The following is a 21,577-nucleotide window of genomic DNA, read 5'->3' as shown; positions in this document are numbered from 1 at the left end:
CGCAAGCTCCCCCCCCCACCAAGCTCCCTCCCCCCCCACAAGCTCCCCCCCCCCCCAACAAGCTCCCCCCCCCCCCAACAAGCTCCCCCCCCCCAACAAGCTCCCCCCCCCCCCAACAAGCTCCCCCCCCCCCCCAAGCTCCCCCCCCCCCCCAAGCTCCCCCCCCCCCCCAAGCTCCCCCCCCCAACAAGCTCCCCCCCCCTACCAAGCTCCACCCCCCCCCCCAAGCCCCCCCCCCACCAAGCCCTCTCCCCTCCCACAAGACCCCCCCACCCCCCCACTGGAGGAATCCGATTAGCTATAAAGCCCTTTTTCACAGATGTTCAGTCGGGGCACGGGGTAAGAAGGTTACAACAACAAACAGTACAAAAACATGATACGAGTGCAAAGTCCAATAAAGGTAAACAGATCACCCAAACACGTACAAATAAAAACGAAACCATCCCCATCCTACCAGACAAAGCCCACTGAGGTATGAACTTATTTTCCAAAAGCGACCTCGTCCACAACCTTCATAGTTTTATAAAGATTGCACAGGGAGGGAAGCGAGTGCGCGTCTAATAATAATAATATTTGAGATTTTTTTTTAAAGCTTTCGTGACTGCAGGGATTCATATTCTTGGTTATTTCGGTAAAGTCACGAAGTCCACAGCAATCATCAGGTGTGAAATCCACAGCAAGAAAAATGTATTGCTGTGGATTTCACACCTGAAAATTTTATTGCTGTGGATTTCACACCTGATGATGATTGCTTGTGTTGCAGTCGAAACGTCGTGAGAATTTTATTGTTTAATATTTTTATTATTTCCCTTCTACGTGACTTTACCGAAAGAACCAAGAATATTAATATTTGAGATGGTTAGAAAACGCAAAAGCGCGCGGTCCCAAATAGCTCAAGGGGGGGGGGGGGGGAGCGTGAGATTCATTGAGAACATCTGTATTCGTGTTTCTGCAACGTGCTCTAGATATAACTACATTTCCTATATGTATGTACTGTATATTGAACTTCTTTCGCACCGTACGTAGCCAACCGTGCGAATCGTAGGTGCGGGGGAAGGACAACAAACTAAACACAAAAAAGCAGCTCTAAATGAATGAGTCTTCAATGTCGATTATTTAAAAGTGCATAGCTCCATTGACTTGCTGTCGCCATCTCCCTCGGCCTCTATTCAATCCGCATCGCTCGCCTCTCATTCATTTAGAATATTGATTCTGCAGGAATCCGATTAGCTATGAAGCTGTTGTTTTTACAGATGTCCAGTAGTTTTTTTTTTCTCTCGTCCTACATCTCATCTCAACATATCTCTGTCGTCTCCACGCCTCGAGTCATTTCATTATCTCTCTCTCTCTCGATGTTTTCTTCACCACCCAAGCTTTGTCATCTCACTTGGAGTTTATAAATTGAACAGAGGGAAGCCGAGTAAATCAATTCTACTCAGCCCCCACTGAAACGCCACCACCACCGCAGGGGTTATTATGGGTTCGAGTCTTCAGACTTAAGGGATTGGTGTTTTTCTCCAATGCCATTCATCCCTTTGTTTTCTCCAACAGGATTTGAGGAAAGTGTTTATAACGTCTCTGCGAATATCTTTGGCTAAAGCGTGTCACCCCATCTGATCAGCCATCTCGATCACGATGAAGCATCTCACATTTGTTGAAGGCCAGAGGCATTATAACGTCCGAACGGGAACGATCTGCATGCAACAGTTAGGAGTCCATATACAAGGCTGAAAAGTTGGGCTCGGCGTAAATAATGGTCACAAAAGTTTTACTATTATTATTGAGACACAGACAGACACACAAGTATCTGTGTTTTGTCTCTCTCTCAAATTTAGCATTCTTTGGAAGAACGTTAATCAACCAGGTAGGATGTTGACTGTTGTGTTAGCCGACTCTCTGGGTTGTATTGCATTATATTGCTAAGTTTTCTATGTTTGTTTTCTCATTCATTCGTGTCTGATGATGGTTGCTTGTGTTGCAATCGAAACGTCGTATTCTACTATTATTTAATTCATTTTCTTTCTACGTGACTTTACCGAAAGAACCAAAGAGTAATTCCTGCAGTCACGAAAGCTTCGAATCTAATGAATGAGTATTAATAAATAATGTTAAAACAAAGTTAAGTATTAATACATAATGTTAAAACAAAGTTAAAACAAAGTTGTACCATTATTTAGGTATGGGATGTTAAATAACTCGCCTGGTATACAGGAGGTCGTGGGTCAGATCCCGACTCTGACGCCTGCTTTACATTTGGAGTTTGCGTGTCTCTCTCCCAGTGGTCGCATGGATTTTCCTCCGGGTCCTCCGGTTTTCCCCCTCCACGTGTAGAATCAACATGTGTTTTAGAGTATTTGGCTGCTGTACATTTCTACTCGATATAAGCCACTTCGTTGAGCTGTCATTTGGGTTCCAGTTATCACTTCTGAAAAAGAGCTACACACCTCAGCCGGTCTTACCTGATAATAAGTATAACCCGTAAAAACAAAGTTTTTCACTATAAATCCTTTATATGCGTGGCAGCGAACTTAATATAAAGGATTTAAAAATATATTCGCCTGTGGAGGACGCAGGGATCGATCCCGCGACCTTTGGCATGGGAAGCAAGGGCACTACCAACTGCGCTACTCCGCCACGGCCTGTGGAGGGGTTACGCTCTGGGCTCTTACACTGTGATGTTCAGCCAAAGCCATGAATGAGTTCTATTTGAATATATGTAAAATATATTTTTTTTGCCTAAACAGTGTAAAATTTTGGGAATTTTTTTTCACGAACATTGTCTCGCACAACGAGTCTGTGTGGAAAATGTCAGCTCGATTGGATCACGGGAAGTGGGTTAAAAAACGACCGAAAGATTTGCACGGTCGTAAGCAAGCAAGCAAGCACGCAAGCAAGCAAGCAAGCACGCAAACTTAATATAAAGGATTTAAAAAACATAGGTGACGTTTTGGGCAATGGTCCTTCTGCACAGCGCATAGAGAGGCCAGTAAGGTAAGAGATCTGAGAAGTGTTACCCACTCTACCTACCTGGCCTATGTAGTGTGAAGTATGGCAATTGCCCGAAATACTTATTACCCTCAACAGGCAGTGTTAATGACGTAATATGTTGAGGTGTGTTTTGTTATTTGTGCTCGTGCACCACCTGCCAAGGCAATATCACCAAATACATTGTTTAGCAAACCCAAGGTGGTTTGTTTAACAAGTAGTAGGCTTTCACGACAAATATTATCCATAATAGCAGGGTGTTTTTTGGGGTTACATTACGTCAATGTAAATGTGTCGTGAAACCTGTCACCACCCAACACCGCCAATTAGTAAGGTTTGTCACTTAAACTAAACGTGCTAATTAGTTACTACTTCAGCACAGCGGCGGTGTGTTGGAGAGTAAACCCACAACATTTACAATTCGAGTACGACCTTGTGATTACAACAACCAGCTTCATCAGGCGACAGCCAGATCTGTAACGAAGTCCTCCTGTTTTCGGTCTTAAATAGGGGAGTGAAAGATAGTTTACAACAGCGCTGCTAAATATTTTGGAGACACAGTATCTGTCGGAGGGACGCAACTGGAAAATCACACAGCAGAATAGGCGGACGGGTCGCAAACGGAAGCAATGTACAGGCTGACGAGTGAAAGTTGGATTGAGATTGCAAAGCTGAGGCTGAATGCAGTGCCGGCTTAAGCTAGTGCGGGCCTGCAGTATGTTGTTATAAAGGGGCCCTAAATACACATTTTAACATAAATATGAAAAGACAAATTTTTAACTTGCATAGTAAAGTAATTATTTTTTCATTTGCTATACAGCCAGATAATACGACAAATCGCTAACCTTAAACACCCAGCCGTTCATAAAAGTTGAAGGCGGTATAGTACTCTAGTAATAGAGCGAGTGCAGAATCACTGAACCGGAATTGATAGCTTGAAAGCATTTAGCGCGGGGGCGCTTGAAAGTGCGGGGCCCGGAGCATTTGATACTTTCGCTCCTGGGATAATCCGGCTCTGGCTGAACGTAATCAATGAAGCAACGCGCCAATTAGCCCAAAGGGAGACGCGTGACATTGGTGCGCAACCAGCTGCTGCCAGATATATTCACAGACGCGTGCTCGTGAGCAAAACAAATTGAACTAAAAAGCTGTAAAGTGCGCTCAAGAAGTATGGAGAGATGAACTGTCAACAGGAAATGTTCCAGTGTTGTGCATTCTACACAACATGCATTCGACAGCAAGTGTCGATGGGTCACATTGGCATGAAGGACCAATAGGGTAATGGACTTATATACCTATGCACAACATATTACAAGATAAATCGGAGGGTGGGGGGGGTAGATTGATTTAATTTAGGTATAAACTTTTACGCTTTACATTTGGACATAATGTCGACACCCACTCAGCAAGTTGCACCAGGCACACGACTCAAACCACACCGCGTGTGTGTATGTTGAACTTCGTTCGCACCGTACGTAGCCAACCGTGCTAATCGGAGGTGCGGGGGAAGGACAACAAAAAACAGTTCTAAATAAATTAGTTTAAAATCGAGATGACTTAAAAGTACATGAGGTCCAGCAGCTTCCTAATATCAAAAGAGCCTTCCAGACGGCCGCGGAAAGCACATCTGAAGCCCCATCATACCGGACGCATCATCATAGCATCAAAATACACCGCCTCATCACACCAACCACGAAGCACCACACCAACTACATTACAAAACACCACACCGGCGCTACCACAACCACCACCAACCACTCCCCACCACACTCTGCCACCGCTCTCCACCCTACAGCTCCACCGCATCACCTCCCACCCCGACTCTCAATTCCCGCACCAATGAGCTTCAGGATGTGACAATGAAGCGCTCAGTGCTTTGATGTGAACGGGCTCCAGAGCGAGAGATAAAGAGAGTGTGTGTGTGGGGGGTGGTAAGAGGGACGAAGAGCGAGGGAGAGAGGGGAGTGGTGTTGTTGAGTGCAAGGAGAGAGGGAGCGAAAGGGGGTGGGAGAAAGATTTAGAAAGAGAGAGTGGCAGGGAGAGGGAGGAGAGCGGCAAGATGAGGTGGGTGGGAGAGTTATTTAGAGAGGGGAGAAAGAGAGTAGGGAGAGGGAGAGAGAGAGAGAGGGGTAGCCCCCAAAAGGGGGGTCGGGGAATTATTTAAGATGTGTGTGAGGAGCGCGCAAGGATCAGTCACTCGCTTAGCTCGCTCTGTCGAGCTCCCCGCTCCTCTCCAAGTGGCCCCCGGGGGCTTTCGGACTCTCGCTCCAAAGCTCTTCGCTTGCTGCATTCGCCCGTCAGATTCGCTCTCCAGCGCCCCAACTCTCCATCGCTTTCCACGGCCCTGCCATCTCTGAGACATCTCCCGTGTCCGCTGCCGGACTCTCCCCGTGCGTGCCTCTGCACCACGTTATCGCGATCTCGCGGTGTTCATCTCGTTGTTAGAGCCTTCCACCGGTTCTCTCTCTCCCTCTCTCTCTCCCACCACCACCATTCACGTCTCCACTTTCACTCAACTCTCTTACCAGCTCTACCCCCAATACGCTCGGCGACTCTCAACGGTCGTCCAAATTCACCAGCACTCCGGTTCTCTCACTGTTTCCATCTCTCCTCTTCACCCCCCGCCTCCTCCCCCAATCTCCCCCATCAATTCTCTCACCACCTCACCAACTCTCACCGGCTTCCTCTATCTCGCTGCTCATCATCTCTCTCAGTCGCCTAACTCGATTACTTAAACGCTCTCTCAACTTATTATCCATCTCGCTCATCAAGTCACCGATCATCTCTCCATCCAACATCTCTTTCTCACCGTCTCCCCCGATCTCCGAGTGCTTTCCGCTCCCCTTTCATAGACAATCTCCTCGCCTTGGCCGTCGCAATGTGGAGCCGCTGTTTTCCATCCGTGGTGCTGCTGCTGCTGGTGCTGACTCGCCCGTCCGTGGGACAGAACCGGCGTCTGGTTCGAACCAGCAAAGGTCCCGGCAGTAGCAGCAGCAGCGGCAGCAGCAGCAACTTCCAGAACAGGCGAGGATCTGGAACGCTGCAGCAGCAACAGCAGCAGCAGCAACAGCAGCAGCAGCAGCAGCAGCAGGGGATAGGTTATGTCGAGTCGCTGCTAGTCGCTGCTCAACCTTCTCAACATCAACCCTCACCACCAGCAGCAGCTCCGGCAGCAGCGGCGGCAGCGGCGGCGGCAGCTCCAGCAGGCTCCGAACGGGAGGAGAGCTTCACGCTGGACTTCACGGCCGTGGAGGGCAACGTGGAGACCTTCATGAGCCAGATCAAGAACCTGGCGCAGTCGCTCTACTCGTGCTCGGCGCAGGCGAGCGATGACATGAAGCTGCACCTCATCTCCAACGACTCGGTGACCTGTAACGACGGCACGCCGGCCGGGTGCGTGGTGGGTGTGTGGCGAGCAGAGTCGGAATCGTGAGGTCCAGTGTGGTCCCAGCGGCGTGGCGGTGGTGTGATGTGTCGAGTCAGAGTCATGTGGGGTGATGTCCAGTGAGATCCTAATGGGGGTGGTGTGGCGGGTAGAGTCTAAATCATGTGGTTGTGAGGTCCTAATGGTGTGGTGTATGGCGTGGCGTGCAGGTGGTACGGGCTAGGCAACTGTGTTGAAAGTTGCGTGAGTGGCGTGGCGCGTGTTTATTGAGGGGGTGGTATGATATCCGCCGATATCATCACGGTGCCATGTGGCGCAGTGTGCGGCGTCAGTTTGCACGGTGTGGTCGTGGTGTGATCGGCGGTGTCGGCTGCTGTGTGCTCGAGTTATGGGGTGGGAGGGGGGGATGGTGTGGCGTGAACTGTACGTGTGGTGTGGTGTCTCGCGAGGTCCGGCTGTCGTGGTGTGGTGCGTGTGAATGGCTGGCTGCCGATGCTGCTGCGGTGTGGTGGTGGTGGTGGTGTGTCGTGTACATTCGTGGTGGTGATGTTTAGTCTGTGCGTGGTGTGACTGAGTGGCGTGGTGGGTGTGTGTTATGTGGTAGGTGTGTGTGTGGTAGTGGGGAGCGGTAGTGTAGCGGTTAGCACGCTGCGATACGAACCCAGCGACACGGTTTCGATTCCCGCTCGTGGCCAACACCAGTGATGATTATCTGAACCGGTCCCGGGCCTCCCCTAGGTCGACCCAGCCTCAAATGAGTACCTGGTGCGGTGTTTTAACATTGCCACTCGGGAGACAAAGGCGTGGTGCTGGCCACCCACCCCCTCGTGTACCGTTCCGGCCTCTATAGGTGCTCGCTAACAGCACTTGCCCCGACAGTCTGTTAAGGCTATACGGGGGATCGTTATCTTCGTGTTTGGTGTCGCTCTGAGCGGTATGGAGTGGTGTGGAGTTGAGAGTCGTGTGGTGCGTGGCGTGGCGTGTCGTAATGTGGTGTGGCATGGTCTAGGACGTGGTTTCGGTGTGGTATGTTGTGGTATGGTGTGGAGAGTGTAGTATAGCGGTGTGTGTGTGACATGGGGAGCGGTGGCGCAGTGGTTAGCGCACTGCGCGACGAACCCGGCGTCCCACCACATCGTGCACCGTACCAGCCTTCCTTCATCGGTGCTACTCGCTCACAGCACGTGCCCCACAAGTCTGTTAAATGCGATACGTGGGGATCTTTGTATTTGTGTGGCATTGCGTAGCCAACTAAACACAACGCGCAGTTCTAAAGAAACGAGTTTGTCAATCCAGACGATGATTTCAAAGTTGCCATAGCTCCCAGTGGCTTCGACGCCGGTGACCTGGTGACTGCGCGTGTCGTGTCGGTGCGTGCCGTGTCACCAGGTCAAGTTGCCAAATGTGGTTTTCACTCTCCCGTTTTTACAGCCCTGCGCCGAGTGGTAGAAATTCCACATTTCTATGGCGGGGCGTGGGGGAGGGGTGCAATTTTATTGATGGACCACTGTTTTGTTGTTGTTGTCATGCTGTGGTCTGGGACTGTTGTTGTTGTTTTGCTGGCTTGCCCAATCTTGCATTTATTGTTGAAATACCGGCAGGAATTGATACACTTTTTCTGCAAATTGTACTTACATATTTAATTATTATCTCTTAATTTTGAGTGATTTTCCTATGCTTTGCACTCCTATGGGTTGTTGCATTGACCCCGCGCTCACTCGACATCTGCGAAAAGGAACTTCAGAGCTCATCGGATTCCTCCCAGTCTAAATAAAGATTCTGATTCTGTTCATCCAGAGGACAACCACCGTTGACTCCTCCACGTATAGCGGTGTGTTTATTTGCCAGCGGAGTTATTGAGTCGTGTCAGTGATGCCTCCTGGCCTGGTGCGAAATGAATTAGTGAATAACAAATTCCCCCCAAAAATTACTTACATTTGCCAAAGAGAGCATCGCTAAGTCTCAAGCTGGCTCGGACTGGCCGATAGGGCAGCAGGTGTTAGTAAGTAACAGAGGTGGGACAAAGTCATTGTTATGCAAGTCCAAGTCGAGTCGCAAGTCATCAAATTCATGACTCGAGTCTGACTCGAGTCCAAGTCACATGACTCGAGTCCACATCTCATAGGTGGGACAAAGTCATTGTTATGCAAGTCCAAGTCGAGTCGCAAGTCATCAAATTCATGACTCGAGTCTGACTCGAGTCCAAGTCACATGACTCGAGTCCACATCTCATAGGTGGGACAAAGTCATTGTTATGCAAGTCCAAGTCGAGTCGCAAGTCATAAAATTCATGACTCGAGTCTGACTCGAGTCCAAGTCACATGACTCGAGTCCACATCTCATAGGTGGGACAAAGTCATTGTTATGCAAGTCCAAGTCGAGTCGCAAGTCATCAAATTCATGACTCGAGTCTGACTCGAGTCCAAGTCACATGACTCGAGTCCACATCTCATAGGTGGGACAAAGTCATTGTTATGCAAGTCCAAGTCGAGTCGCAAGTCATCAAATTCATGACTCGAGTCTGACTCGAGTCCAAGTCACATGACTCGAGTCCACATCTCATAGGTGGGACAAAGTCATTGTTATGCAAGTCCAAGTCGAGTCGCAAGTCATCAAATTCATGACTCGAGTCTGACTCGAGTCCAAGTCACATGACTCGAGTCCACATCTCATAGGTGGGACAAAGTCATTGTTATGCAAGTCCAAGTCGAGTCGCAAGTCATCAAATTCATGACTCGAGTCTGACTCGAGTCCAAGTCACATGACTCGAGTCCACATCTCATAGGTGGGACAAAGTCATTGTTATGCAAGTCCAAGTCGAGTCGCAAGTCATCAAATTCATGACTCGAGTCTGACTCGAGTCCAAGTCACATGACTCGAGTCCACATCTCATAGGTGGGACAAAGTCATTGTTATGCAAGTCCAAGTCGAGTCGCAAGTCATCAAATTCATGACTCGAGTCTGACTCGAGTCCAAGTCACATGACTCGAGTCCACATCTCATAGGTGGGACAAAGTCATTGTTATGCAAGTCCAAGTCGAGTCGCAAGTCATCAAATTCATGACTCGAGTCTGACTCGAGTCCAAGTCACATGACTCGAGTCCACATCTCATAGGTGGGACAAAGTCATTGTTATGCAAGTCCAAGTCGAGTCGCAAGTCATCAAATTCATGACTCGAGTCTGACTCGAGTCCAAGTCACATGACTCGAGTCCACACCTCTGGTAAGTAACGACTTGTCCCTTGCTTTGTATTTGACGCGTGTGCGGCGATGGCGCAGCCATCGATCGAGGGTCGAATTCGAACCGCGTTGTGTGATCGGCATCGCGCTCGCTGAAGGTGTTGATGCCTTCAGGGAAGTCGTGTACTGTGAACGCAACTGCGCACAATTCTGTGAGTCACTTATAACCGCTTTGCCGTTACTTATTGCCCTATCATCTGGCACGTAATAATATGCTACACAGTGGCAGTGGGGGTCGCAAAATGCCTATTTAATACTAATAAACCCCAATGATCCGATCGAAATTAGGGATTTCGATCGGATCATTGGGGGGGGGGGGGGGGGCACGTGCCACCCCCCCACCCCCCACTAGCTCCACCAGTGGGTTCAAATGCCGGTGGTCCGCCGGTTTGTGTGGGGAAAATTGCAAATGTGATCAGAGTAAAAATTAAAAAAATATTAATAAATAAAATGTATGTCAAAACTTTTAGTTTATTAATATACTTTATTACCTCTAAGGTGTTACGCTTCATTGCTTAATTGCGCTCTCAGTTGGCATTAAGTCCCCAACATTTTGGCATCCCCAAAGATTATTCTTCCTCACCCCGGGCCCATTTGTTGTTTGGGCCCAGCCCCCCAAAAAACGGGCCAATGAGAATCTCTCGGCAAGGTCACGCTCCTCCTCCTTCGTCTCTCATCGCAACATCTCGCGGCGAGCAATGACACAGTTTGTCGCACAACAACCATTAAAAATATATATACACAATTAATAATTGTCCATAGGCCGAATTTGGGCCGGTGTGTTTACGAATGCCTGGGCCGATTTTGAGTCACTGTCACTGGTCTCAAGACACTTCTTTCAGGAAGGTGCTGCTACATTGAGGATGTTTGACCAAATCCCACTCCAAGTATTGGTGAGATTTTGGCTTTGCGTTGAAAGAAATCAGAGGACCCCCCCACCGGGAAAACCCACCACGCGTACGCCACGAGTTTGATACTCACACCAGCTCCACACGGATGGATTCCAAATAATTCCATTGCTGTACCTCTGACATCTCCTGGTCCATAATCCGAGGACACGTACTGTAGAGTAACAGCCCAGGCTCGGAGATGAACCTGGATGTGGAATGAAAAGGGCAGGAATCCCCCCGTCCTCTCCCTCACCCCCCACCTTCCCTCGAAATGTTTAGACGTGTTGTGACTTGGCGTGGTGTGGCGTGGCTCTGGATGATGTGGCCTGACGCCGGGTGACGCGTAACGTTTGGTTCCAAAATCGGCACTCCACCACGGACCTCCGATTTGCGCGGTTGGCTACGTGCACGGTGGCAAAGAGGTAAAGTTCTACGTGCGTGCGTAACGTGCGCGCGTAACGTGCGCACGTTACGTGATGCGGCGCGTAAATGGGGTGGTGACGAGTGCGTGCAGACTCCGCCAAGCCGGCTCACCTCGTCATCTCCTCCTCCCCCGTCACAGGTATTACCTGCGGGAGTCGAAAGGAAGCAAGCGGTGGCTCATCTTCCTCGAAGGTTCGCGCGCTCTCTTACGGTCACTCTCTCTCTCTCTAGGAATAGTTTCAAGTTTCTCTGAGCCATGCGGCTCTTAAGTCGGGTGCAATCGCAACAAATAAAATATGAACATCTTAAAGCGACGACGCGCAACTGAAACATCCTGGATAAACCAACAAATCTTCCCAAAAAAATACAGAGTGAATAAAGTACTGCATAATGGGGGGGGGGAGCTGTAGAGTTGGTAGCGCAATCGTTAGTGCATGCACCGGTTGAGATTGTTTAATTAAAAAAACCTCACCGGTGTTCGATTCCCTATAAATAAAACTCGGGTCTCCGGGTCCGTAGCTCAGCGCCGCTAACCGCTACCCCACCACTCCCTACAAAGACAAAGATCCCCCGTATAGCCCCGACTGGACTGTTGGGGCAAGTGCTGTTAGCGAGCACCTTTGAAGGTCGGCACGGCACACGAAGCGGTGGGTAGCCAACACCACGCCCGGCCGCCTTTGTCTCCCCAGTGGCGACATTTACACATCGCACCAGGTACTCATTTGAGGCTGAGTCGACCTAGGGGAGGCCCCGGACCGGTTCAGATAATCGACACTGGTGTTGGCCGTGAGCGGGAATCGAACCCGGGTCGCCAGGTTCGTAGCGCAGCGTGCTAACCGCTACATTACCGCTCCCCACAACCACACACACGCAGACAGGAACACCGACCACACCAACACACACCCACGAACATCACGCGTGTGTTCTGCTGCTGCTCCTACTGCTGCTGTTCCTTGTTACTGCTACTGTTGCTGCTGCTTCTGCTATAACTGCTGCTTTTGCTGCTGCTGTTATTGCTGCTGTTGTTACTGCTGCTGCTTATATTGCTGCTGTTGTTACTTCTGATGCTTCTATTGCTGCTGCTGTTGTTACTGCTGCTGCTATTGCTACTGTTGTTACTGCTATTGTTACTGCTGTTATTGCTACTGTTACTGCTGCTGCTGCTGTTGGTACTGCTGGTGCTATTGCTGCTATTGTTACTGCTGTTGCTATTGCTGCTGTTGTTACTGCTGCTGCTATTGCTGTTGTTGTTACTGCTGCTGCTATTGTTGCTATTGTTACTGCTGTTGCTATTGCTGCTGTTGTTACTGATATTGCTGCTATTGTTACTGCTGTTGCTATTGCTGCTGTTGTTACTGATATTGCTGTTATTGTTACTGCTGCTGTTGTTACTGCTGCTGCTTATATTGCTGCTGTTGTTACTTCTGATGCTTCTATTGCTGCTGCTGTTGTTACTGCTGTTGCTATTGCTGCTGTTGTTACTGCTGTTGCTGCTGTTGTTACTGCTGTTGTTGTTGCTGCTATTGTTACTGCTGCTGCTACTGTTACTGCTGTTATTGATACTGTTACTGCTGCTGCTGTTACTGCTGCTGCTGCTGTTACTGCTGCTGCTGCTGTTACTGCTGCTGCTGCTGTTACTGCTGCTGCTGCTGTTACTGCTGCTGCTGCTGCTGTTACTGCTGCTGCTGCTGCTGTTACTGCTGCTGCTGCTGCTGTTACTGCTGCTGCTGCTGCTGTTACTGCTGCTGCTGCTGCTGTTACTGCTGCTGCTGCTGCTGTTACTGCTGCTGCTGCTGCTGTTACTGCTGCTGCTGCTGCTGTTACTGCTGCTGCTGCTGTTACTGCTGCTGCTGCTGCTGTTACTGCTGCTGCTGCTGCTGTTACTGCTGCTGCTGCTGCTGTTACTGCTGCTGCTGCTGCTGTTACTGCTGCTGCTGCTGCTGTTACTGCTGCTGCTGCTGCTGTTACTGCTGCTGCTGCTGCTGTTACTGCTGCTGCTGCTGCTGTTACTGCTGCTGCTGCTGCTGTTACTGCTGCTGCTGCTGCTGTTACTGCTGCTGCTGCTGCTGTTACTGCTGCTGCTGCTGCTGTTACTGCTGCTGCTGCTGCTGTTACTGCTGCTGCTGCTGCTGTTACTGCTGCTGCTGCTGCTGTTACTGCTGCTGCTGCTGTTACTGCTGCTGCTGCTGCTGTTACTGCTGCTGCTGCTGCTGCTGTTACTGCTGCTGCTGCTGCTGCTGTTACTGCTGCTGCTGCTGCTGCTGTTACTGCTGCTGCTGCTGCTGCTGTTACTGCTGCTGCTGCTGCTGCTGTTACTGCTGCTGCTGCTGCTGCTGTTACTGCTGCTGCTGCTGCTGCTGTTACTGCTGCTGCTGCTGCTGCTGTTACTGCTGCTGCTGCTGCTGCTGTTACTGCTGCTGCTGCTGCTGCTGTTACTGCTGCTGCTGCTGCTGCTGTTACTGCTGCTGCTGCTGCTGTTACTGCTGCTGCTGCTGCTGTTACTGCTGCTGCTGCTGCTGTTACTGCTGCTGCTGCTGCTGTTACTGCTGCTGCTGCTGCTGTTACTGCTGCTGCTGCTGCTGTTACTGCTGCTGCTGCTGTTACTGCTGCTGCTGCTGCTGTTACTGCTGCTGCTGCTGCTGTTACTGCTGCTGCTGCTGCTGTTACTGCTGCTGCTGCTGCTGTTACTGCTGCTGCTGCTGCTGTTACTGCTGCTGCTGCTGCTGTTACTGCTGCTGCTGCTGCTGCTGTTACTGCTGCTGCTGCTGCTGCTGTTACTGCTGCTGCTGCTGCTGCTGCTGTTACTGCTGCTGCTGCTGCTGTTACTGCTGCTGCTGCTGCTGTTACTGCTGCTGCTGCTGCTGTTACTGCTGCTGCTGCTGCTGTTACTGCTGCTGCTGCTGCTGTTACTGCTGCTGCTGTTACTGCTGCTGCTGCTGCTGTTACTGCTGCTGCTGCTGCTGTTACTGCTGCTGCTGCTGCTGTTACTGCTGCTGCTGCTGCTGTTACTGCTGCTGCTGCTGCTGTTACTGCTGCTGCTGCTGCTGTTACTGCTGCTGCTGCTGCTGTTACTGCTGCTGCTGCTGCTGTTACTGCTGCTGCTGCTGCTGTTACTGCTGCTGCTGCTGCTGTTACTGCTGCTGCTGCTGTTACTGCTGCTGCTGCTGCTGTTACTGCTGCTGCTGCTGCTGTTACTGCTGCTGCTGCTGCTGTTACTGCTGCTGCTGCTGCTGTTACTGCTGCTGCTGCTGCTGTTACTGCTGCTGCTGCTGCTGTTACTGCTGCTGCTGCTGCTGTTACTGCTGCTGCTGCTGCTGTTACTGCTGCTGCTGCTGCTGTTACTGCTGCTGCTGCTGCTGTTACTGCTGCTGCTGCTGCTGTTACTGCTGCTGCTGCTGCTGTTACTGCTGCTGCTGCTGCTGTTACTGCTGCTGCTGCTGCTGTTACTGCTGCTGCTGCTGCTGTTACTGCTGCTGCTGCTGCTGTTACTGCTGCTGCTGCTGCTGTTACTGCTGCTGCTGCTGCTGTTACTGCTGCTGCTGCTGCTGTTACTGCTGCTGCTGCTGCTGTTACTGCTGCTGCTGCTGCTGTTACTGCTGCTGCTGCTGCTGTTACTGCTGCTGCTGCTGCTGTTACTGCTGCTGCTGCTGCTGTTACTGCTGCTGCTGCTGCTGTTACTGCTGCTGCTGCTGCTGTTACTGCTGCTGCTGCTGCTGTTACTGCTGCTGCTGCTGCTGTTACTGCTGCTGCTGCTGCTGTTACTGCTGCTGCTGCTGCTGTTACTGCTGCTGCTGCTGCTGTTACTGCTGCTGCTGCTGCTGCTGTTACTGCTGCTGCTGCTGCTGCTGTTACTGCTGCTGCTGCTGCTGTTACTGCTGCTGCTGCTGCTGTTACTGCTGCTGCTGCTGCTGTTACTGCTGCTGCTGCTGCTGCTGTTACTGCTGCTGCTGCTGCTGTTACTGCTGCTGCTGCTGCTGTTACTGCTGCTGCTGCTGCTGTTACTGCTGCTGCTGCTGCTGCTGTTACTGCTGCTGCTGCTGCTGTTACTGCTGCTGCTGCTGCTGTTACTGCTGCTGCTGCTGCTGTTACTGCTGCTGCTGCTGCTGTTACTGCTGCTGCTGCTGCTGTTACTGCTGCTGCTGCTGCTGTTACTGCTGCTGCTGCTGCTGTTACTGCTGCTGCTGCTGCTGTTACTGCTGCTGCTGCTGTTACTGCTGCTGCTGCTGCTGTTACTGCTGCTGCTGCTGCTGTTACTGCTGCTGCTGCTGCTGTTACTGCTGCTGCTGCTGCTGTTACTGCTGCTGCTGCTGCTGTTACTGCTGCTGCTGCTGCTGTTACTGCTGCTGCTGCTGCTGTTACTGCTGCTGCTGCTGCCCGGGACCAGGAGGCTGGTGTTGCTTCAGCAAGGAGAGCTGTGACGCGCGGTACAGCACAATGCGGAGACTCATGGGCTCCGCGGACTGGCCTCAGAGTCGCACAGGTGAGCACGGGGTCACGCAGGTGAGCACGGGGTCACGCAGGTCAGAGAGGGGTGGGCACAGGTGAGTGGTAGTGCAGGTGAGTGGTAGTGCAGGTGAGTGGTAGTGCAGGTGTGTGGTGGTGCAGGTGAGTGGTGGTGCAGGTGAGTGGTGGTGCAGGTGAGTGGTAGTGCGGGTGAGTGGTAGTGCAGGTGAGTGGTAGTGCAGGTGAGTGGTAGTGCAGGTGAGTGGTGGTAGTGCAGGTGAGTGGTAGTGCAGGTGAGTGGTAGTGCGGGTGAGTGGTGGTGCAGGTGAGTGGTAGTGCAGGTGAGTGGTGGTGCAGGTGTGTGGTAGTGCAGGTGAGTGGTAGTGCAGGTGAGTGGTAGTGCGGGTGAGTGGTGGTGCAGGTGAGTGGTAGTGCAGATGAGTGGTAGTGCAGATGAGTGGTAGTGCAGGTGAGTGGTAGTGCAGATGAGTGGTAGTGCAGGTGAGTGGTAGTGCAGGTGAGCGGTAGTGCAGGTGAGTGGTTGTGCAGGTGAGTGGTAGTGCAGGTGAGTGGTAGTGCAAGTGAGTGGTAGTGCAGGTGAGTGGTAGTGCAGGTTAGCGGTGATGCGGGAGCTGTGTCGTCATCTCTCCCTCTCGCAGGACAAGGGATTCTCTCGTCCTCGCCGGAGGAGAACCCCCACTGGTGGAACGCCAACTCCGTGTGAGTGATATCACACCAACATCTACCCCGACATCAACCCCGAACATCACAATAAACATCATCAACTCCCACATCACGATCATCATCAACCCCCCAACATCAACAACCCCAACCTCACGACCAACATCACTAACACCAACATCAACCCCCCAACATCACCAACATCGCAACCATCATCAAAATCTAGCGTCACCAACATCAACTGCCACATCACAACCATCATGGATTTTTTCTCCGGGTCCTCCAGTATCCCCCCCCCTCCGCGTTTAGAATCAACGTCACACGTTTAAGAGTTATTGGCTGCTGATATAAATGTCCACGCGGTGACGATATCAGCCACATGGTTGAGCTGTCATTCGTGATGGCCCAGGTCGCTTCTGAAAAAAACATCTATACAGCTCAGCACGCCCTTACACCTGGTAAAACACTAGCTATAGATGAAGCTTTCGTGACTGCAAGGATTCATATTCTTAGGTTTTTTCGGTAAAGTCACGTAGGTAAAAATTTAAAATTAATGAAAGTAAAATAAAAAATAAAACAAAAAATCACGACGTTTCGGAGGCAACACAAGCTTCCGTCTTCAGGTGGAACCGTCACAGCACGACTGCTGCATCAAATAAGAGAAATTCCAAGAAAACAGTCCTTGTATATATACTGGTTGAGGGTGGGAGGAGCCAAAGTAGGCCCTGAATATTATTTTTGCGAGGTTCTGTGCGGCTGAAGCACGCTGTTAGGAATGAGCCTTTGTTGTGTAAACTAGGTGCGGATGATGTAAAGGGGCTTGTAAATGGGACTGAGCCTTTTGTTATGTAGAGATGATGCGGCTGAAATCGCTGGCAGGAAATGAGTCTTTGTTGTGTAGAATGGTTGACTGAGCCTATTGTTATGTACTTTTATTAATCTTAATTTTTCACCTACGTGACTTTACCGAAAAAAGCCTAAGAATACAAGCTATAGAGTTGCTGTAGTAGTAATAGTAGTCACAGTCGTGTTAAAGTGGCGCTGCTCTGTGTGGTGGTGGCACAGGTACGTCCCCTACTGCTCCAGCGACGTGTGGAGCGGCACCTCCACCAAGACCGGCAAAGGTAACGTTCTGCTTCTCCTATTGACCCCAGGGCATGTGGCTCCACGCCTGCGGCTCTTTGGCTGCTCCCCACCCACCCCCTTGTGTGCCACAGCACCGGCCTTCTTCATAGGAGCTGCTACTCGCTAACAGCACTTGCCCCAACAGTCTGCTGAGGCTATAAGGGGGATCTTTGTCTTTGTGGTGCTGACCACCCACCCCCTCGTGTGCCACAGTACCGGCCTTCTTCATTGGTGCTGCTACTCGCTAACAGCACTTGCCCCAACAGCCTGCTAAGGCTATAAGGGGGATCTTTGTCTTTGTGATGCTGACCACCCACCCCCTCGTGTGCCACAGCGCTGGCCTTCTTCATAGGAGCTGCTACTCGCTAACAGCACTTGCCCCAACAGTCTGCTGAGGCTATAAGGGGGATCTTTGTCTTTGTGGTGCTGACCACCCACCCCCTCGTGTGCCACAGTACCGGCCTTCTTCATTGGTGCTGCTACTCGCTAACAGCACTTGCCCCAACAGTCTGCTGAGGCTATAAGGGGGATCTTTGTCTTTGTGATGCTGACCACCCACCCCCTCGTGTGCCACAGCGCTGGCCTTCTTCATAGGAGCTGATACTCGCTAACAGCACTTGCCCCAACAGTCTGTTGAGGCTATGGATGGAGGATATTTGTCTTCTCTGTGCGTGCATGTGTTTTACTACGAGCGTGATGTGCAGACTTGATGCCTTGCAATACGCGTGACTATTCGTCGTTTGAACATCTTACCGCCTGCTGCTGTATTATGGACGGAAAAGGGTAAAATAAAACAGATCATTCATCTCATCAGTCTGTTACAGACTACACGGGGGATCTTTGTCTTACGTGCGCGCGCGTGTGTGTGTGTGCGTGTGTGTCTGTGTGTGCGTATGTGTGTGTGTGTGCGTGTGTGTGTGTCTGTGTGGGCGTGTGTGCGTGTGTGCGCGTGTGTGTCTGTGTGCGCGTGTGTGTCTGTGTGTGCGTGTGTGTCTGTGTGTGCGTATGTGTGTGTCTGTGTGTGTGTCTGTGTGCGTGTGTGTCTGTGTGTGTGTGTCTGTCTGTGCGTGTCTGTGTGTGGCCTCGCGTAACCTCCTAGACGGTTACGCGTTCATGGGAGCGCTGATCCTGCAGCAGGTCATCAGGGACCTCATCCCCAAGGGCGTGGACCAGGCCAAGCTCTTGATGCTCGCCGGGACGAGGTGACACAGGCAGCAGACACCAACCAGTCTCGGATCCCGAGGGGTCAATGGGGGGGGGGTCAATAGCCCCCCGCCAACCGCCCCCCCCCCCGCCACCCCCCCCCCCCCCCCCCTTCATTCCTCATGAGACTAAACTAAAACTTAAAATAAATATGTGGGAAGTATATGGGGAAGGGAAGCGGAGGGGAGACACCCACCCCACTCACCCACCCCACCCACCCCATCCACCCCACTCACCTACCCCACCCACCCCACTCACCTACCCCACCCACCCCACTCACCCACCCTACTCACCCCACTCACCCACCTTACCCACCCACCCCACTCACCTACCCCATCCACCCCACTCACCCACCCCACCCACCCAACTCACCCACCTTACCCACCCACCCCACTCACCTACCCCATTCACCCCACTCACCTACCCCACCCACCCCACTCACCTACCCCATCTACCCCACTCACCTACCCCACCCACCCCACTCACCCACCCCACTCACCTAACCCACTCACCTACCCCACCCACCCCACTCACCTACCCCACCCCACCCACTCACCTACCCCACTCACCCTACCCCACCCACCCACTCACCCCACCCACTCACCCCACCCCACCCACCCCACTCACCCACCCACCCCACTCACCCACCCCATCCACCCCACTCACCCACCCCACCCACCCAACTCACCCACCTTACCCACCCACCCCACTCACCTACCCCATCCACCCCACTCACCTACCCCACCCACCCCACTCACCTACCCCATCTACCCCACTCACCTACCCCACCCACCCCACTCACCCACCCCACTCACCTAACCCACTCACCTACCCCACCCACCCCACTCACCTACCCCACCCCACCCACTCACCTACCCCACTCACCCTACCCCACCCACCCACTCACCCCACCCACTCACCCCACCCCACCCACCCCACTCACCCACCCACCCCACTCACCCACCCCACCCACCCACTCACCCCACCCCATCCACCCCATCCACCCACCCCACTCACCCACCCCACCCACCCACCCCACCCACTCACCCCACCCCATCCACCCCATCCACCCACCCCACTCACCCACCCCACCCACCCACCCACTCACCCCACCCCACCCACCCCACCCACTCACCCCACCCCATCCACCCCATCCACCCAACTCACCTACCCTGCCCACTCACCCCACCCACCCCACTCACCCTCCCCACCCACCCACCCACCTCACCCACTCACCCCACCCCATCCACCCCATCCACCCACCCCACTCACCCACCCCACCCACCCACTCACCCCACCCCACCTACTCACCTACCCCATCCACCCAACTCACCTACCCTACCCACTCACCCCACCCACCCACCACCCACCCCACCCCACTCACTCACCCACCCCACCCTACACACCCCACTCACCCTACCCACCCCACTCACCCACCCCACTCACCCACCCTACCCACTCACACCACCCACCCACCACCCACCCCACCCCACTCACTCACCCACCCCACCCTACCCACCCCACTCACCCTACCCACCCCACTCACCCACCCCACTCACCCACCCTACCCACCCCACTCACCCACCCCACTCACCCACCCTACCCACCCCACTCACCTACCCCACCCACCCACCCTACCCACTCACTCACTCACCCACCCCACCCTACCCACCCCACTCACCCACCTCGTTCTTGAAAGGGCCCACGCCGCTCCAAATCGACGTCGTGAAATGCTGCGCGTTGGATCGCTCTCCAACAGCAACACGAGCGCTGTCCCGCTGAACACGTGTGACAAAGAGCTTCATAGCTCATCGGGTTTTCTCCCGTCTAAATCAAGATTTTGATCGATGTTGATCATTGTCGTTGTCATCGTTGTCGGTGTTGTCATCGTCGCTGTTGTTGTTATCGTTGTTATTGTTGTCATCGTCGTTGTTGACGCCACCCTCGTGGTGAACGTGCGTCTCCCCGTGCCTAGCGCGGGCGGCACGGGGGTGCTGCTGAACGCCGACCGCGTGGCCGAGCAGCTCGAGGCGCTCGGCTCGCCGGCGCAGATGCGCGGACTCGCAGATTCGGGCTGGTTCATCGACAACAAGCAGTTCCGACCGGCCGACTGCCTCGACTCATACTCCTGCCTGCCCACGGACGCCATCAAGAAGGGCATGAAGTGAGTGCCGGACTGCGATGATTGTTTCACTCTCCTGGTATGCAAGGAGGTCCGTGGCGTTTCGAACCCTATCACTGTTGTTGTGTTGTTTGTTGTTGTAACGTTCTTACCCCGTGCCCCAAGTGGACATCTGTTGATGAAAGAGCTTTATAGGTCATCGGATTCCTCCGACAGTGTAAATACGTATTCCGATTCTGGCGCCTGTTGTGTATTATTTGCATGTCGCCTCTCTCTCTCTCTTTCCCCTTGGTCGCGTGGATTTTTCTCAGGGTCCTCTGTGTTTTTTCCCTCCACGTGTAGAATCAACATCGCGCGTTCAGAGCATTTGGCTGCTATACATTTCCACACGATATAAGCCACTTCGTTGGGCGATCATTTGTGGCGAGGTCGCTTCTGAAAAGAGCTGCATAGGTCAGTGGGTCTTACCTGGTAAAATACATTAAAAATATCTAATTTAAATAGTCAAATATCCTCGTTGCTGAAGTTCACGGTTCGAACCTACCAGGGCCGCCCCGGTTAATACTGCTCAGGTGTTGTCAGCTGTGACTCACTGGGTGTGGAAGGTCGCTGCGTGACGTTAATATTCGTTTCATGGAAGAGTAGGCCACGTGTGCTGGCTTCACGTCTACTTTAGAAAAAAAAATTAAGAAAAAAAAACCAAAATTATTTATTTATTAAGATTGAGGGGAGCAGTGGGGAGCAGTGGGGAACTGGAGTTAATGATTAATAGCCGCGTCGGTTTCATCTGCAGAGTGAGGCCTGTCACACAAAATCTGCTGGATTGCTAAATGTCATCGGCAAGAGCATCCCGTACAAAACGTGTCTATGTATGCATGTTGAACTTCTTTCGCACCGTACATAGCCAGCCATGCTTATCGGAGGTGCGGGGGAAGGACAACAAACTAAACACAAAAATCAGTTCTAAAGAAATTCGTTTTCAATCTAGATGATTGAAAAGTGCGTAGCTCCAGCGGCTTCCTAACATCGGAAGGAAGAGCATTTCAGACTGCCGCAGAACCGTCCAGACGGCCGCAGAAA

The 21,577-nt window shown here is 52.3% G+C and overlaps 1 protein-coding gene across 1 annotated transcript in view; it reads left to right on the top strand.

Moving 5' to 3' along the window:
- Positions 1-5,863: 5,863 nt before the first annotated feature.
- The window catches only part of LOC144932279 (palmitoleoyl-protein carboxylesterase notum1-like), a 28,362-nt gene continuing 12,648 nt past the window's right edge, over positions 5,864-21,577 (top strand). The window contains exons 1-7 of the mRNA XM_078856220.1: positions 5,864-6,378; positions 11,063-11,115; positions 15,308-15,403; positions 16,026-16,086; positions 17,113-17,171; positions 18,272-18,374; positions 20,351-20,539. Coding sequence (XP_078712346.1) covers positions 5,864-6,378; positions 11,063-11,115; positions 15,308-15,403; positions 16,026-16,086; positions 17,113-17,171; positions 18,272-18,374; positions 20,351-20,539 — 1,076 coding nt within the window. The remainder of the gene's footprint in view (positions 6,379-11,062; positions 11,116-15,307; positions 15,404-16,025; positions 16,087-17,112; positions 17,172-18,271; positions 18,375-20,350; positions 20,540-21,577) is intronic.

This window comes from Lampetra fluviatilis, chromosome 5 (assembly GCF_964198595.1).
Source record: "Lampetra fluviatilis chromosome 5, kcLamFluv1.1, whole genome shotgun sequence".
In the NCBI taxonomy this organism is placed as follows: Eukaryota; Metazoa; Chordata; class Hyperoartia; order Petromyzontiformes; family Petromyzontidae; genus Lampetra; species Lampetra fluviatilis.
This window is presented reverse-complemented; position numbering and strand designations above follow the sequence as displayed.